This window comes from Coenobita brevimanus, chromosome 23 (genome assembly GCF_032717465.1).
Source record: "Coenobita brevimanus isolate Jiangsu-jjx chromosome 23, ASM3271746v2, whole genome shotgun sequence".
Lineage (NCBI taxonomy): Eukaryota > Metazoa > Arthropoda > Malacostraca > Decapoda > Coenobitidae > Coenobita > Coenobita brevimanus.
In genome coordinates this window covers 75,015,788-75,034,716 of record NC_136976.1, presented here as the reverse complement: position 1 = coordinate 75,034,716, position 18,929 = coordinate 75,015,788, and the positions used below count along the sequence as shown (strand labels likewise).

Sequence of the window (18,929 nt, the reverse complement as noted above, 5' to 3'; positions counted from 1 at the left end):
TTCCCAACCAAGGATGAGATAAGTTAAGATCTAGAAACAATGAAGGGCAAACTACATAAATGGGAGAACTATCAACAGCACATACAGTGCAACTGGGCACACAATCATTCAAAGCCCAAGAATGCTAGTGCCACCTAACAGGCATCTGCACCATTAAACCTATATCATAACTTCAAACAGGCCTCACCTTAAGAGCTAAAGAGACGGTCATATTACGAAGGATGTGGCGTGTGTTGTCCCCAGCGTCTGTCACCCACGTGTTCCCTTGCTGCTCCGCCCATGCTCTTAGTCCAGTTGGCATCTTCACGCACTTCACAATCTCACTCCTTGCCCTCACAAGCTGCTGGCAGAATGTTTGCCAGTGTACAGTGAGTCACAAAGTTGGTTCAGTTAAAGGAACAGAAAGGGAAAGGAGAGGGGGAGAAAGGCATAGAGAGGGAGCAAAACTGAGAAGGTGAGGAGGAGGAGGGGGGAGAGAAAGTGGAAGAAAAGGAGGAGGAGGAGGAGGGATCATTGCTGAGTAGGGATAGAAATACCTAATCCTTTTGCCCAGGATGTGGCACCATGCTAGATGTATGCAGTAAGACAGTACAATAGGAAACATATACTTTGTCCCTGACTGAGCTTGTAGGGTGATGGAGTAATCAAATGCCCAACTTTTTTGACAGAAATAAGCTAAAGGCAAGAGCAACTAAAAACCCAATCCTTCATAAACAAATAGATGAAAAGAGAGCTACAATCAAGATTCAATACTTATGAGATTTCTGGACACAATGCAGCTGATATAGGTAGCACAGAAGTTGCTGGTAAGGGAAAAGTAAACTGACAAAGAATATTAGTGAAGTTAAAATCTAGGATAATATGAGACATTCAGTGCAATAACCAGTTAAGCATCACCATGTTCAAAACTAAATTAGGGATAGCAATGTATTCCCCAAAGCCTTACTTCATGGAGAAAAACTTAGCATGGGAAAGCAGATGGCAATTAGGGCTAAATTCCATGCCAACGGAATAGGATAACTGGTTAGTGCTATGTCATGATGTTCTATGGTGCACACTTTTTTCTTCTTCTTCTTAGGCACTAACTGATTGTTTCTCAAACAGTTTCATATACTGGTGACAAACAAGAATCATCTGTCTTATTTAACTCCTACACCGCGGGGATGTTTTTGTGCTCCTTGCGCGTCCCGCGAGGATATTCGCGCTCCGACTGACTTTTTAAAAATATTTGCCAAAAATCAGTTATTACTCCTAGAATATTAAAATTACATATGCATATGGCACATACCTTCAGCTTTCCCCTGGGATGTTTGTTGAGCCTTCGTCGACAACCGTCGTTGAGTAACGAAGTCTCCACTTTACACTTCCCGATACCCCGTAATATGGTTACCACTGCCTGATATTATAACTACAAACACTATTCTATAAATTTCAAGTAGTTTGGAATCCATATTTAAAAAAAAAAAAAAAAAAAAAAAAAAAAAAAATGTGAAAGCAATGTAAATTACGAACACATACGAGCTTTCCTCCCGTGCTGGTTCCCCGATGGTATTCTGAGGCAGAGTTGTCATTTATTATTTATAAACACACTCACACTTTATATTCCTAGTACTTTATTACACTTATTTATATATACAATATTTATCTATAAGTTTCTTTCAGTACTAGTAGTTTATTTTCACGCCTGGCATTCACTTTTTCTGTATACTAGCATAGAGACCGAAGCTGTCACTTTCACCTTCAAATTCCCAGTATTCATACATGCTAGAGCGAAACTTTCACTTTCACTTTCATTACTCCTAGTATATATACTCGTATTCTTATATTACTACTTATTTACATTTCTATTTACATTCTCTATTTTATTTACATTATTTACATTTCTATTTCATTTACACTATGTTATGCACTGTCACTTGCAGTAACTTATAAAACTATTTTCCACTGTCTAGTTATATTTACATTCATTGCTTTCACTTGCTGTTTACACATTATTTACATTTCCACTTGCACTGTTTTAGAGTCCCCAGAAAGATCGTAGTCACTGTCCATCATTATCATTGATACATTAGCCAGTTCACGTTCCACAACAGTGTCACTTAGCCCTTTACCCCTACACACGAGGTTTAGTAGGGGTAAAGGTCACAGGGCCCTTTGCATGGGGCTAAAATGCGGTGGAATTGGACAGGCGCAAATCCGACGTGGTTTCACCTTGAAAGACGACAGTAAACTGAATACTGTGGCCTAGGGGCAGTGAAAGGTTGCCAATGTCAGCATGGTGATAGCTGCTAATATATACGCTATGAAATGATTGGCAGGAAATCTAGACAATATGTAATAAATTAGGTAGTTCCAGGTGAATGTAAATATCACTTAGGCTTCTCCCTTCCTTTCTTATATATATTTTTATTATGAGAACAGGTCATACAGCATATTTCAAGGGGAAATAAACAGGGAAAACTAGCGAACGAGTGCACATGAGGTGTTGCCAGGTGATAATTAGCCCATTCCAGATGTATGGCAGTATCAATTACCTTTTCTCTTTCTTTTATATATTATTTTGTATAAGAATAGGGCAAAGGGCACATTTCAATGGATAAAATGAGTGGGAAAATCCGTCCAGGATTTGTGTAGCGCAGCAGAGCTGGTCAGGCAGGAGGAGAGGGTAATGGAGGGGAGGTAAGGAGGGGGGGAGTCAAGGACAGGAGAAAAATGGCTAAACTGTCAACAGTGGATGGGAGTACAGGTGACATTAGCAGAACTGAGTATAGCTGGACACTGGTAGTACTGACAGATGATACAAGTCACCACTTGAAAGCCCAGGCAAATTCAAAATAACACAGAATCACAAAAGTAACACCCCGCAGTATGATCCCTTGCTCCCGAGCATCATGAAAGTGACGCCCTGCAGTTAAAGGGTTAATGTTTTTCTTTTTTTAATCCAACAGGTGTAAATGTAGTTTACACTTCTGCACTACTCAAAGGTTATTTCTAAATGGCAATAATTAAATGCCTAATACACCCACACTGATATAATTTAAATTTCACTTTTACTGAAAGTTTTTTTTTTTTTTTTTTTTTTTTTTTTGTTACTATTTCTTTCTAGAAAACTACAAATGAAATAAACTTTACAACAATGTCCATTAAATACTCGGGTAAAAGCATAAACATAACTAAAAACAGGAACTGGAAAACACAAAATCTTTTGAAATATAAACAATGTCTGGTTAATGTCAAGTTACTATTCTGTGCTGGCCTACAAAAAGTCCACTTACCTCTGTCTTGTTAATCATGAACAGCCACAGTTTTCCTAATAGTAAGTACTTCAGGTAGGACTCGGGAGACAATCTTCTGTTGGTCTTGGCTCTTGAGACCACATGCCTGAAATACAGTACAGTTTCCCAACATGCAATGTCACCAAGGGGAGTTAAGTTGGTCATGTACCCTTTTCACTTCATTTCCCTAATAGCAAGTAGAGGCAAACAACTAGGCAATACTGTACATCTGAATATATTTGTACATGTGATTATATTTATGACCATGTGCAACCTAGGACAAAATTTTGCCTACTCTTCTACTGTGTCTACTTTGTCTATGACATGTCATTTTCATCCCTCAAACATGTATCAAAGACCATCATCAAAGGGCAGAGAAACATGCCAGATCTCTCTCTCAGCTTACAGATACTGTATTTGCCATCTGAAAAAGTGAGTGGTAGAAGAGGTATTAGATGAGTTGTTGCCCCTGACTAAACCTACAGAGGACAGCTACCCTTTATCCCTTCAATACAATGACACCTTTTATACCAAATTCCTGCAACCACATGATGATTTCATTCAGATCAGGAAAGACAAATAGCAGTGCAAGGGTAATGAACTATTTCAATTAACTCTATGCTAAGAGATTTGCAAACTACAGGAGATGCCTCTCCTTACCCAAATAACTGGCTGGCAGTAGTAAGGAAAAAAAAAAAAAAAAAAAGTCATTACTGTATGCTGAAAGAGAAAAATTTACTGGACTATGGTAGCCAAATTTCAGCTCCCTATACCTTGAAGGAAAGAATATTGGATTGGCTGTTTTCATAATCATCCAAACCATTCTTGCCACCTAAAAAAAGGGATGAGATGTCATGTTACTGTGCCCCAGGGCTCATTTGGATGTGATCCCAGGGGACTGCAGGCTGAAGCTGCCCTTCTCCTGCTGTCCATCAACCCCTTTTTGAGGACTATGAAGGATGATGAGTAATACTTGTACTGTATACCCAAGCAACAGAGCTACATAGTTACATCAGTACCACTGCATACAGGCATCCCTCTTCAGTACCAAGGGGTGAGACAGGACTAAAAAATAAATAAATAAATAATGAAAAAGTAAGAATGGAACTAACAACAGGATGTTCTCTGAATAGGCCACACAATCATTCACATATCATCCCAGCCTTAAAATGCTGATTCTATCATCAACATCACTTTTTTCTTTCACTTACAGACAGGGTACAGTATGATCCAAAAATAAGGAAAGAGAAAATAGAAAAGAAAGAGAACTATTAACAGCACACCAAGAGAGTTGGGCAAGACAACCACTCGCACATCATCCAAGTTCCAGAAATTTTAACTTCACTTCACAGGGCTAACCAAATGCACAAATATCCTTTTTGTTTATAGATACATGCTTGATATACAGCTGCCAGTTGGAATAAATCCATTGACTTACTATCTAGCGGGTGTAACAAGTGTATCTACATAGAAAAACTAACAAAAAGTACAAAACATTCTGCATTCCCCTTACTTGATAAGTGGTAGAAATATCTGAGGTCGTCTGGTCTTAGGGCACAGAAGTGTCCTAGAGTGCAGCAGTGTATCCAATATGCTCTCATCAGAATGTCCTAAAAAATAATAATAATAATAATAATAATAAATAAATAAATAAATAAATAATAATACACTGGTAATGATGTGATAACCCTAGATAATAGAATAAACAGGGTGGAATCATCATGTCCTAGTGAATTTTCTCACTTTTCAAAATGAGAGAAAACTCACTAGGGCAGAAACAGTCTGATAAAAGTAAACAGTAGCACCCACAGGGGAAGGGGGGCACTTGGAGATGTGCCCCCCCCCCCATCAGTGTGGGGGTGCAGTCAGTGCTAATTTTTTAAAAGTATACCGTTGGTAAAAAAAATAAAATAAAAGAAACAAGCAAGTATTACAACTACACACACACACACACACATATATATATATATATATATATATATATATATATATATATATATATACTGTATACTGTAGGATGGGATATGAGTGTATTGGTGTTGTGATGAGGAGAGGTAGATTGAGATGGTTTAGACATGTGGAGAGGATGGGGGATGATAATTGGGTGAGGAAGGTGAGAAGTGTTAATATTGGGGGTGGGGTTATGAGGGGTAGACCGAGAAAGACATGGGACGAGGTCATTAAGTGTGACCTCAAGGTTAAGGGACTGAACAGGGAGGCTGCAATGGATCGTGCAGCGTGGAGAGCCGCCATTAGGTGACCAAGGCCGACCCTCAACCATATAAATAGTTACAGAAGGGCAGCAACGGGAAAAGATCGATTAAATGGTCTTGCTAAGTTGTATATTCACTAAGCCATGTCAGATGATTACCAGAGAATGATTTCAGCAGTAATAGATATATTTTCTCGAAGGGTATAGAAGCGTGCTGATTTTGTCTCGTAATACATTACCTTTTTTTTTTTTTTTTTTCTTAGTACAGGTATGTTTTAGAGGTATGCATAAAGTATAAAGCATTACAGTTATGTAATTAATTTCATTGCCATTACTTCTGATCACGTTAATATTCTACCATTTCAATAAACAACTGACTGAATTCTTTTTCTAAGTGTTAAAATATTTTCTTGAATTGCTAGCAACTGATCCAGGTTACTTATACAGTACAATCCCTGCTATCTGGTATCCAGACAAACAGAATACCTGTACTCACAAAAACATGAAAATTCAAGGGCTGGTAAAAATGTCAGCAAGTTATAACTGTGGGCCAATTTGAATGGACCGCCAAACCACCGTTTCATCATTTCACGTGAGGCTGAGTGAAGTCAGACAAAGCAAAGTGCAGGCATTTCTGGCTAATGTAAATCCCTAGTAAATCCTCTTAATCACCCCTCCTCTCCCCCTCTTTCCCATACTTGAATTCAGTCATTCTCCCCACCCTCCACAAATCACGTCTGCTTTTTACCACCAGATAGTAAACAACCTCTCTTGCTGTTGTGTTGCTCTGATAGACGGTAATTTCTACACTCCAAAATGCCTAAAGTGCAAACTAAACATAAGTGTGTCGTGCTTACCTTGAAACAGAAGCTGGACATATGCAACAGACTTGAAAAAGGCAAACATTATAAAACACTGATGACTGAATATAATGTAGAAAATTCAATGATTTATATCAAGGCTCAAGCATCCAAGCTCAATGAATTTTTCATGAAAAACAGGACATGTAAGTCCATTGAAAAAAGGCATACTCTTCGCCATACGAGTGGTTTTGCTTAAAAAGATCCAAGGAAGCACCTATTTCTGGTCCTCTTATACAAGAAAAAGCGAGAGAGCTTCACAGTAAAATGAATATATGTCAAGTGTGATTTCAGTATTTGATGGTTAAATCGTTTCAAAGACAGGCACAGAATTTGTAAACCAGACATCTCGGTAGAGAGCAAATCAGCAAACATCAAACGCTGGTGCGTTTTTCTTCCTAACCTACTAACTGTAACTTGCACCACATAAATTCATCTTAGAATGCATATGCGCTGGTAGAATTGGGGGGGGAGGGGGGGGAAATGTTAATAGGAATTAAGGTTTACTTTGTTGGGAAAAAAAATAATAATAATAATAATATGCTTGCACTTCACATGTACATCATTTATTTTATTTTGTGCAAAACAGCTGATTGGTGGGTGAGGGGTGGAATGGTGGTGGTCAGGTGGGGAAGAAATACAGTCGGGCCGGGACAGTAAACAAAGCTCTTGTGGGGGCACAGGTGTCGTGATAATTCTACAGTGCAGTCTTAATATAACATCAGTTCACCAATAAATGTTCAAGATTTTATTTCTTTATTTTTCCATTTTTATGAGTACAGTACATACACGAATAATTCAGCGGTTAACAGAATGGACTTGAGCATTTTGCAGTACTGCTAGGCATTGCATGGACATGCGTTATGACCATGGTGTGTGTTTACAAGGCAATTTTTCAGGTGGAATCTCTTAGAGTGGCCCCTGATGTGAGTGGTGAGTACCTGAATTGTATATACTGCTGTGATAATTATAGCCTTTGTATAAATTTGATTTGAATATCAGAAATACGGGAAAAATCTGTAATTGGGAAGGTAAATTCCCCAAGCCTCCCGGCTAACTGGGACTGTACTGTACAAGTGAATGTATTGTATAATATTTTGATGATCCGATGATACTCAAAAGGATTTCTCTTGTGAGAAAAAAAAAAAAAAAAAAATGTTGGTACACTGTAGCCTACTGCCGGTAAAGATACTCATAATATATGAGTGCTGTACAGGAACACAAATCTGAGACAAGTTTATTCCTGACTAGTTTTGCACAGAGGCTTCTTCAGATGAATGAACTTTTCCTAGGTCAGTCTGATTTATATATTCAAGAAAAATCTAACAAAGGCACAAAGAAAGGCTTTGGAGGCACTCTACATAACAAACAATAAAAATAATAACAAGAGAGTACGTGAAGTGGTGTGGTCTCACATAGCAGTGCAGATGATCAGGTCAGAGAGGGAAAGGTAATGGACCAATCAGTGACCTGCAGAGAAAGGATTAACCGAGAGTGTGATCCTGCAGCCGGGCATATAAGTCCGACTAACCTGGGAAAAGTTCATTCCTCTGAAGAAGCCTCTGTGCAAAACTAGCCAGAAATTAACTTCTGTCTCAGATTCGTGTTTCTCTACATCACTCGTGTACATGTCAAAATGCCTCAACAATACTCATTATACTGTATATTAATGTCCTTGGACTATCGCAAGTGAATAATATTAAAACAGCAATATGTTTTGCGTAAAGAAAAACGTTTTACTCCCTTGAACTAATATATTAAGGAATTTCGGATCATTATGACAGTAAATGTATCAGTGTAAAAATTATGTAAGTACTGTATAATAATCACAGAAAATAAAATGAATATAAAACTGTATTTTGGTCGTAACAATTCCCAAATTGGGGATGGGGCTTTATATATTTTCAGGGTCACATGGGAAAGTGTCCCCCATCAGAAATTTCTGCAGGCACTACCGAAAATAAATCTGTGACAATTGGAAACTTTCACTACACACTACTGTACTTTCCTTGGAGGAAGCTTCTTGAAACTGAGTGAGTCGGTAACAATGTGACAAAATATGCCCATTAATGTGATGCCCTTTAATCTATTATTATTAACCCCTTCTTTCCTCTGACATATTTTTCTATTTCATTCTTTCTATTTCCAGATGATTCTGTTAAGCACAGGAGTGCCACAGTACTGAAAGGGTTAATGGAGGTTATATCTAAATCACGTTTGAAGTCTCTTCTTGAGTACATGAAATTACCTAAGGGTATCAAGAATAATAGAGGCATCCTTCAACTGAATGTGTTAAAGTCAAAATAGCTTAATAATGTATTAAGGTATCATGGCTGTGCTTCTAACTCTACACACACTACACATCATTTATTATGGAATTTTCCAGTTACTGTTGTTGTTGTGATCCCATATTACCCCCTTCCCTCTCTGCCTACTCTACTATATACTCACCCCATGTGCTGCTGAGGTCAGACGATATGTGGGACTTTGTGCTCTGTTCAATCTTTGGTCTGGAACAGAATATGGTAAAAATTATGCTTGTGTTAAACCTGTCAATCGTATGATATATTTTTATATTTCATTCTTACTGCAGTACTTTCAAACAATTCTATGATGCTTACAAAAGTGCCACAGTCCGGAAGAGGTAATGAGACAAAAGAGAAAGGAAAGAATGAAGGATGGAAAGGGCAGACACCCAAAAGCAGCACTACATCGAGTGAGTGGATGGTGAGCGCCCCAACCTACCACAAACAACCTCTTATTTTCATATGGGAAACTTTTATGAATTATAAATATAAAATAGTACTTAACCCTCTTGGAATACTATCAATATCTATCATTTAATCCTTACTTGCTGTGTTAGAAATGTATAGGTCCAAGGTAAGGCTACTCAGTGCTGACATCTACAGCAGAGTGACCAGCCCTGCACAACCACGAATGGCATTATGTGAGCAATAAATCCCATCACCTCCCAGATGGCATCCCTTATGGCCTCCATTCAGCTGGAGCACTTTAACCTACTAGGCCACTAGGCATCAGCTGGCTACATGGTTACTTCTTGACAAAACCATGAGCAATGACATTTGACACCCAATGATGCAATCTTTGGAGCCCAACAAACTCATCACAATACATTCATAATTGTTGAATTATATACATACAGTATAGGATACAAAAACCCACACTGGCAGACGTTTTTGTATCCTATTTCATGGTCATGATAGTGTGATTCTTCAGCCGACATACAGTATATATATATATATATATATATATATATATATATATATATATATATATTTTGGTGGTAAGTGGGGGCACCATCATCCACTCACTCAGCGTAGTGCTGCCTTATAGTCTCTACACTGAGTGACAAGCCAATGGGTTTCCAGTACACCAGGAAACCATTTACTATGCTGGGTGGTAACCATATAAACAAATTATGGCACCTGATGGTTCAGTGGGTAAGTAAAGGGCTCCAATCGGACTGAGCCAGTGCAGGTTTATATCTAAGGGATGGTTGGGTTGGGTTGCTCATATAATGCCATTGCGGGATGAGTGAGGCTGGTCATTCTCATCTTAAATGTCAGGACCAACTTGCCTAGCCTTTGGCTCCTACACTCCTCATGGTGCAGCACAGGATTGGATGATGGATGGATGGACGGAGAGATAAACTCCTTGTCCCCACCAGTAAACCAACGATGAGAATCCAGTACGGTACCATTCACTCACCTAATTCGGGCAGCTCTCATATCAATCACTGCTGCCAGGATCACAGATTTTAGCTTGTTTATTTCAGCAACTGGCAAGTCCTGTTAGGAGAAACGCAAAGCATTATAGTGCAACAATACAGTACAGAAAATCATGCAGGTACAGTACATCACTCATTTCTTGTAGGTGTTCATTTCTAGGCAGAGACTTGTATATGGTCCATTCCCTGAGGTCCAGCAGTCCTCCTATGTACCACATAACTTCATTATGTCGGAGCTGCCACCTTTACCAAAGACTGATGCATGATACTGCTGTTCTCCAGCGCAAAACTCTGCAGCCAAGTCCTTGAGATTACTTGAAGAGATGAGCATCTCGATTTTGCTTATTTTGAAGAGTTTTTCATGTATTTACCTAGCCCTAAAGCATATGGAAGCACTATCATACCTTTCCTGGCTACTTCTTGACCATTATGGGTAGTCAGACCCTAAGAAATGCTGAACTGATTATCTACAGCATCCGTTGTGAAAAACCAAACCCGGCAATAGGGAACCTACGGATAGTGGGGGAGCAATGTACTGTATTATACTCTTGTTATACACTACTGCATATACCCAGATGATTTACTCATTTCAAGATAGACTCTTCTAACTGGAAGGGTTAGATATGGCCTTCAGTGCTAGAAGCCCTTTCTAACATATTCAAACTACCTAGAAGTATCCAGAACAAACTAAATAGTAATCACTGGATTCAATGGTTTGATAGAAATTGTGCCAGAACAACAGCTCAAAAATCATTAGCATAAAATTCTTACTTAACATGAAAAATATCTTAATCAACTATGTCAATTTAAAACTGATAGATACCATGCAAAAACAGTAATAAATCTCGCTGTCAAACTTCCTTCACAACCAAGCATCCAACCTCCTTAACAGTCCTAATGATAACAGAATATTCTAGTCAACTCTCAATTCTTTCAATAATAACTTTAACAAGTCATCACCCATTCTCTCACTAAAATCTTCAGATGGTAACATTACAAATGACCCAAGTGGTAAATTGTAAATCCTTGCCAGTACATTTGCCAGAAATTCTACGTTAGAGAAAGTCAGCTAAAACATCGCAGTACTAGAACTTAGCCCCACCAACTTCCGTACCTCTTTTCCTCACACTCATCCACCATATACCTCCACCTTCTTCTTGGCCTACCTCGCCCCCTCCCTCCTTCAAATTTGCTCAGATATACCTTTTTCATCACTCTGTTGTTATCCATTCTCTTCACATGACCACACCATCTCAGTACTCTCTCTTCAATTCTGTGTCCACAGACTTCCTCACTCCGCATCTTTCAGGAATCATTATTTTGTACCCTATCCACTCTCTGTAATTCACATATATTCCTCAACAGTACAGTACCGTCTCCTCTGCTCTTACTCTTAACTTTTCATTTTCATTTTCATGCCACACCATAGTCTTACATCCATGTGTTAAAGTTGGCACTAACACTCCTTCATGTTCACCTTGTGCAGCTGCAACACTCCAAGCCTGTTTCTTATAACGGCATTCATAGCACCAGCTACTTTCCTTCCTTGTGTCACTCTACTTTCCACTTCTTTTACACATTCTCCTCTCTTTTCTATCACCGTACCCAGGTATTTGAACTCCCTCACCAATTCCAGTCTCTCTCCATTCACTTTAACATCACACAGGGAGTCACCTTCTCTCTTAATTACCATCACTTTATTCTTTTCCACATTTACTCTCAAGGGATGATGCTCACAGATATTAGCAAAACCATGCACCAGTCTACCCTGCTTTTACAAATAAACTACCTCCCCTACAGGTAAGAAGGAATGTTGCCTCCGTTGCATTATTTCAGATATTTTTATGGCAAAGGCTCAGATGAAGTTGCATCCATAGTGCCACCTCTCCATGCCTTCCCCTTTGCTACACAGGCATCCAGTAACACTCATGACTGGAATATCACACTACCACATTGCAGAAATATTTTATTTCCCAAACTGAATCTCTTTGGAACTTGCTTCCCCGGAGTTGTTTCCTCCTAAACCTCAACCTACAGCTGTTCAAGTCCAACTATTACAGATTTTTTATGAATGGAGGACACCAGTAAGCTGGTGTATGGATTATTTTTTTTTATTCATTTGTTTTTCTTTCCTCTGATGTATTATTAAAAAAAAAAAAAAAAAATCACCATCATCAACCAGACCTCCTTTCCCACCCTAGTGCAAAGTGAGAAGTAGCAACGTCCAGACAACCCAAGTTTGTCCAATTCAATGGGCAATGCTTCAATTCACTCATCACTCAAGCCCCTGGGGAATCCTGGCTCTATCTGATTAAAAAAAATATATATATAAAAAAAATAATAATAATAATGACCTGTCACATCATCCACAGTGAGGTATGGATAGGTGGTGACATGTAGAGATGTGTAGGAGGACTACTTGGCCCCTTGGGATAGGCCCTCAAGCCTTTGCCCAGAGCCCCCCCTCCCCCCCCACACACAAAAAGCTACCTTCGTGTGACTTTATTCAATATGATGAAGACTTCTCATACTGCACGACTTATCAAGAAGACAAAACTCCTCGTCCGAAACTGATCATAATCAAAAGCGAAGTGTACACGTGTGAAGATTTTGCTTATGTGCTTGAATATCTTATTTTTTCAGCTTATTTTTTAACTGTCTCCAGATGACTATTAAATGTATGAATGATCTCTTGTAATGAAGGGGCTAATCAACCATGAATAACTTCTTTACTTTAATCACTGCTTTCACCTGATAGTAAAGAGCCACTCAAACAACTTTAATATTGAGCTGCAGTTGCAAGAAATTCAAGAAAACCTTTGTTATGAGGTACGAAAGAGTCTCCTTGAATACCAATTAAATAATCTTTCTTTGTTAAATTAGAGTAAATGCACTCTAAAGCTCACCACATTATCCAGAGTGCGGTGCAGGCTGGTGAGTAGCTTGGTAAATACTTTGATGTCTTTCTTCACAATATGCTCAGGGTGCTTCAATTTAGTTTTCACCATGTTGCTTACGTTGCTGAAAGAAAGGAATACTTTAGAAAATCTCAAATGGCTACACTCTCATCGTCATCATTATCTGGACCTTTTTTCCAGCAAAATATGGGGAGAGGTTGGGTCCAGAAATCAAGAAGAAAAACATGACACGGGGAGAAATAAATAAAAACATGTCAATTGAAACACTCATCCCTGACTGATGTAATGCCACTCAGGGATAAGTGAGGCTGCTCACTCTCATCTTAAATGTCAGGACCAACTTGCCATGCCACAGGCAACTTGCCATGCTCCTCATGGAGCAATGTAGGATTGGATGATGAATGAATATTCAATCATTCATCATTCATGCCCCTGGAATACTGATTCTGCATCACGGGGATAAGTTTCCACAGATTATATGATACATATTATACATCGAACAGAGAACGGCTACACTAGCTTGAAATGATGGATGGATACATGGGCAAACATATATAGCACGCTTATTTTTACCTGACAAAACAGGGCCACTCTTAGGACTACATATAAATTCGTACCAAATAAATAAATAAATACCGTTTATGAGTGGTGTGGAATAGTTATCCTCCCACAGAACTCGTTTTCTTTGCAGCCAGCCTGATTGAAAACCCTGTAAGGTAAGGAGGTACTCCTACCTGGATCGAGTATTTTAAACCTCAGGTGAGCGATTTCTCTATGAATTTTCGATGTTTCTCACCAAAAGCGGATGCCTGAGTCAAAAAAGAAAAAAAAAAAAAAGGTCCAAAAATGTCGGGACTGGGGCGTACCACTGTCCAAGAAACGTCGGGATGGGGGGGGGGGTAATGAAAGCCTCCTGAACGACTTCGATGGCATGTTTATTACCGACCCTGCTGACTGGACATGAGGTCACCACACCAAACAAACTCAAATGTATTCAATATACAACCACAGACAGCAGTGGAAGCCTAATTGGAAGCACTGAAACCTAACTGGGGGGATTCGCTCCCAGGACCCCCCAGTGATTATCAGCCAGCTACCTATCCTAGCGCAAACTAAGATGTGCATTATGTAAAACTGGCACCAAAACAGTATCGTGTGTTAGGAGCGTTTGTTAATCCTTTGAGCAATCATTACCCGACCATGCGATGGAGAAACATTCATTCAGGTCGGACTGTGCTGGACAATGGTAATAGTAGAGGTCTTGGGTGGTGCTGTAGTATGCCACGGTCAAATAGAAATGCAGACAGATGAAGAGGCAACTGATTAGCAGAAAAGAACGCAGGAGACTGGGCAGCTCTGCTGGTTTGTCTGACGGCATACAGTTTGAATTGTCGAAATGGTGGGGACATCCATGTCGAACAACGAAAAAGCATATAGATTTATAAATGCAGAAACAACGAACTCTTGAATAACATGGATTTGGTGTATTCTTTCATTCAGGCCCTTACTTCATCCCCATGGTTCAATAATCTACCACTTACATCCTTCAAACTTTCGCACCTCTGTCCAGAATAACTTCCTATTCTCAGAGTAGCTTGCATTCATTTTTTTCCTAGATCATTGACCTCCTTCTTTTTTCTCTTCATTAGTCTCTTTATGTGCTTCTTGCTCTCAATATATTCGGTTATTTCAAATGAACCCGTCCTGTACCCACAATAGCCACATCTTCCTCTTTTCCTTCACTGCTCTCTTGACCTCTTCATCCCACCATGCCGTACCTTTCTTCTTTGTTGTTACTCTTGCCACACCACATACTGCTTTAGCATTCCTAACTAAGCAATCCCTATGTGCATTCCACAGGCTGTCCAGATCCATTTAATTCCAATTTACTAATTCCAACTCCTCCCCTACTTTGGTCCTGTATTCATCTGCCATTTCTTCAATCCTCAGCTTCTCAACTTTCACTCTTCACCCTGACTGCTCCTCTCTCTCCTGGTCCACCTCACTCCTCTCAGCATGATCTTGCATATCACAATCATATTATCTGACAGACCTCCACATCGTCCTCCCACGGCCCTCATATCAGCAACCATTCCCAGCACTGATCTCTCTATGAGCAAATAATCAATCATGCTCCTTTCAACATGATCCCCAGTCCCTCTGTACCACATATATTTATGTGCATCTCTGTGTTTGAAATATGAGTTACAAATGCACAACCTCCTTTCCTGACACATACCCTTCAGTCGCTTCCCATTATAATTTTCTCCTGGTACTCCATTACAACCCATTATGTCATCCTCCTACATCACCTATTATAAAGTCCTACCACCAACAGGGGACATATAATGACACTTGTATCCGTATTGTCATGGCCACCTTGCACATGCCTGACACTGGCAGGGCAGATGTACAACACACACTTACCCCAAGTTTTATGGGCCTCGATGGGCAACTTATTCATACGGACGACAAATTATAAAAAAATTACCGTATACTGTTAGAAGTATTCTGAGATAGTCTGGAATATGGAATGAAGAATGAGAGCTTGACTGGAAGAATGTATGTGAATGAGGTGAAGAGGGAGAGAGGGAGGAGGAGATGGGAGATAAGGTGGTGGGATAGCAGGTTTTAAGCTGGATGAAAGGCATCCCTACAGAAGATGACAAAGAGGTGATCTGTTCAATAGTCATCCCTTCTGGGAATAAGGCATCTGGATACAGACACAGATACATAGATAAACAGACAGGTAGACAGAGTGAGAGACAGATAGACAGACAAACCATACTGGTGCTAAAGAGGACAGTGATGATACTTACATCTGGATGAAGTGAGATACATTCTTGAAAAATGTCTCTGATGCCGACTGAGAGACTCTGGTCAGTAACTGTCTGGCTACCTTTAACCATACCACATCAGACTGCTTTTGCTGCAAAACAGAATAATGTCAGACCAATTATGTCAAACATGCAGTAAATACAGGATGTCCCAAAGAGTGTAAGAGAAATCTCAGAAGGTTATTCTTCAGCTAATTATGAGTACAATACACTAAAAAACGTGCCAAAACAACATGGATACAATTCTCAAGCATTTAAGCTACAATGACTGATGACTTTATATTATGAGAGTACTTATGCTTATAAGGTCATCAGTAACTAGCCCCATAATGGTTGAAAAGCAGACCAGCCTTTACACAACTTAGTCCATGCACAATCTCTTCTGGTTCCTCAAATATTTCTTATGACACCCTCTTTAGTGTCACAAACAGTAAAGGACAATAATTACCTGGAACCAAGAAAGATATTACAACAGCAAACTGTAATTAAGAAACACCATACAACTGAATCAATGCTTTAATATAATCCTTAGCAGTGACACTGGATTGGCTATTGGTTTGAAAATAAATCTATCTATCTATTGCCAGACGCCTCAATCCCGTTTGGGGTGGCCACAAACAAATCACCTCCATGTCGTCCTGTCCCCCGCCATTTCACTGTCCTGCTCCCAACTCACACCCGCTTCTCTCATATAGCTCTCCACCCCGTCCCTCCATCTCATCCTCGGCCTCCCCCTCCCTCTTCCCCCCTCCACCTCACTCACATACACTCTCTTCGTCAGTCTTTCACCTTCCATCCTCTCCACATGGCCAAACCACCTCAGTGTGTTCCTCATAACACTTCCTATCACATCCACATCCACACCACAACACTCCTTTATATCCTCATTCGTCAGCCTGTCTCTCCATGTGACTCCACAGGCTCCTCTTAAATAACTCATCAATACTAGAGAAAATCATAATCGTAAACATCTAACAGTTTCTACAAGTAAGAGCAATACTAGTCATCATATCATCATCATCTGGATCTCCTTTCCCACCCTATGGCAAAATATGTAATACTGTAATTACATGCCTAGTATTAATTCAGTACATAGTCTCATATCCAAAATGCTTGGATGAAAAAGCTTTAGCTATGCAACATGGAAAATTATGGAATGCAGACTCATAATGACATAAAATAATTTGGTAAACAGCCTACAATACTGTTATCAATAAATATGACATCATATCCTGTAGTAGTACATCATAATCTTTGTCATCTGTCTTAAAATGAAGAACAAAAGAAAAACTTTGTCCTCAGATGTGCACTGATAGTGTAGGACCAGCTGGAACCAACATCCCATCACATGAAAAATATTTAAGAAAGTGGTGGTTTGGAAATCGGATTTTTGGATAAAAGAACTGATAATGTAAAATCGACAAATACCAGTAGTACACTACTGTATATGAAAATAATGCACATAGTACTACAATGTAAAACCAACAGTAGCATCTATACCACCTTTCCTTCATGCTGCCAGGGACTGTTCAGCTGATGCAGCTGGTCAATGGACAGCACACGCTGCTTCAAGGTTTCACATATCTCATCCATTTTTTAACTGCTTCACCACACCATCACAGTCAACTGCCAACACACAATCCTGTGACAGTAATTGTGAGTTACACTTAATAATCATACAATTAGCTATAGGTCTGGTAAGGTATCCTGAGTTTGGTAGCTACAGGTCAGATTCCTTTATACTGAAACAGGCACAGGATAGGTTGTCATGTTCCTTTACATTATGACACTCATGGGGTTAGACTGCAGCTTTCACACTCAGGTCTGGTCCAAGATGGTATGCACATGGATGGTTTTACAGGTTTTCAAAGTAAGGTTTATTGGTAGTCTGGATGGTTAATGTCGTGGGAGTGAAGATCTGGCAGGTGGCACAGCTCCCCTAATTAGGTACTATCTCTATCTATCTACAGCCAGATGCCATAATCCCATAAGGGGAGGCCGTTTGTCTCTGAGTTAGTTGTTTTACTGGAAGGGGCACTAACCCTCTGCCAACCCATTGTTGACATGCAGGGAACACGTACAGGTTGGTTACATGGTTACCACCCAACACTGTAAATGGCTTCTTGACTTACAAAAAACCATTAGGTTTGTCACTCAATATAAAGCCACCTGAAAAGGAAAGAAGGGTACTAAAAGGTGACAGGAAAGATAGGAGAAATGGAAGAGAGGAGGGATGACACAGGAAAAAGAATGATAAAGGTGAAGGAGGAAGCAGGCTGCACTACATCAAGTGAGTGGATGATGGTCACCACCACCTACAACCAATCATTTTGGTAATTTTTTTAATGGCGCTCCAATCAGACTAAGCAGGTGAAGGTTGATATTCAAGTGGTGGTTGAGGTTTATTGCTCATGTAATGCCACTCACAGATGAGTGAGCCTGGTCACTCTCATCTTAAATGTCAAGCCCAACTTGCCTAGTCCCAGGCTCCTATGCTCCTCATGGGGCAACACAGGGTTCGATGATGAATGAATGAATTATCATTTCTGCCCATAATCGACTTGGCAATGAGTTTAAGATTTTTACCTAGGCATTCTTTATGTGATTCATTTTTCATATATTTCCACTGGAAGTGACAAGTTTTTGAGATATGGCCTCCTCTCTCAAAACAGGTAAATTACAAGCCATTTAAGGCATTAACCTACCCTGATGTTACCTAACTTAACCTAGACCCCAAGCTGTTTAATCCTAACCCAACCAAATCCCAACTTTCCCTAAGTTATCGACCTCACATTCCTTAAAAAACTAGAGCAGGAATGGGACAACACCTGCTACTTTCACACAGCCCATTGCAAAACTGAGCTGCTAGGTGGCAACTTAGCCAGTAACTGACTGAAGTAACTGTTCTGGCAGCCAAGTAGCTGGATTAAAAAATGTACCATTATCACTGATCTCTGACAAAAGTGTCATTGAAGAAATGGCGTTTGCACAGGCGAGATGCAGAACACCCTAAACATAACCAGAATGATTGTGGACTGCATGAAAATATACAATATCCCAATTTTTTTCTGGTGGTTTT

General features: G+C 39.6%; 2 protein-coding genes across 2 annotated transcripts in view; both read right to left on the bottom strand.

Moving 5' to 3' along the window:
* Positions 1–9,329, bottom strand: part of LOC145392807 (uncharacterized) — a 31,685-nt gene extending 22,356 nt beyond the window's left edge. Inside the window, exons 1-5 of the mRNA XM_080267093.1 lie at positions 9,316–9,329; positions 8,799–8,857; positions 4,789–4,885; positions 3,276–3,381; positions 188–343 (exon numbers count right to left, since the gene is read on the bottom strand). Of these exons, the coding sequence (XP_080123219.1) occupies positions 188–343; positions 3,276–3,381; positions 4,789–4,885; positions 8,799–8,857; positions 9,316–9,329 (432 nt within the window). The remainder of the gene's footprint in view (positions 1–187; positions 344–3,275; positions 3,382–4,788; positions 4,886–8,798; positions 8,858–9,315) is intronic.
* A 736-nt stretch (positions 9,330–10,065) lies between these two features.
* The window catches only part of LOC145392912 (uncharacterized), a 9,885-nt gene continuing 1,021 nt past the window's right edge, over positions 10,066–18,929 (bottom strand). Inside the window, exons 2-5 of the mRNA XM_080267198.1 lie at positions 17,351–17,492; positions 15,833–15,942; positions 13,002–13,116; positions 10,066–10,156 (exon numbers count right to left, since the gene is read on the bottom strand). Coding sequence (XP_080123324.1) covers positions 10,073–10,156; positions 13,002–13,116; positions 15,833–15,942; positions 17,351–17,443 — 402 coding nt within the window. The 5' untranslated portion in view covers positions 17,444–17,492 and the 3' untranslated portion in view covers positions 10,066–10,072. The remainder of the gene's footprint in view (positions 10,157–13,001; positions 13,117–15,832; positions 15,943–17,350; positions 17,493–18,929) is intronic.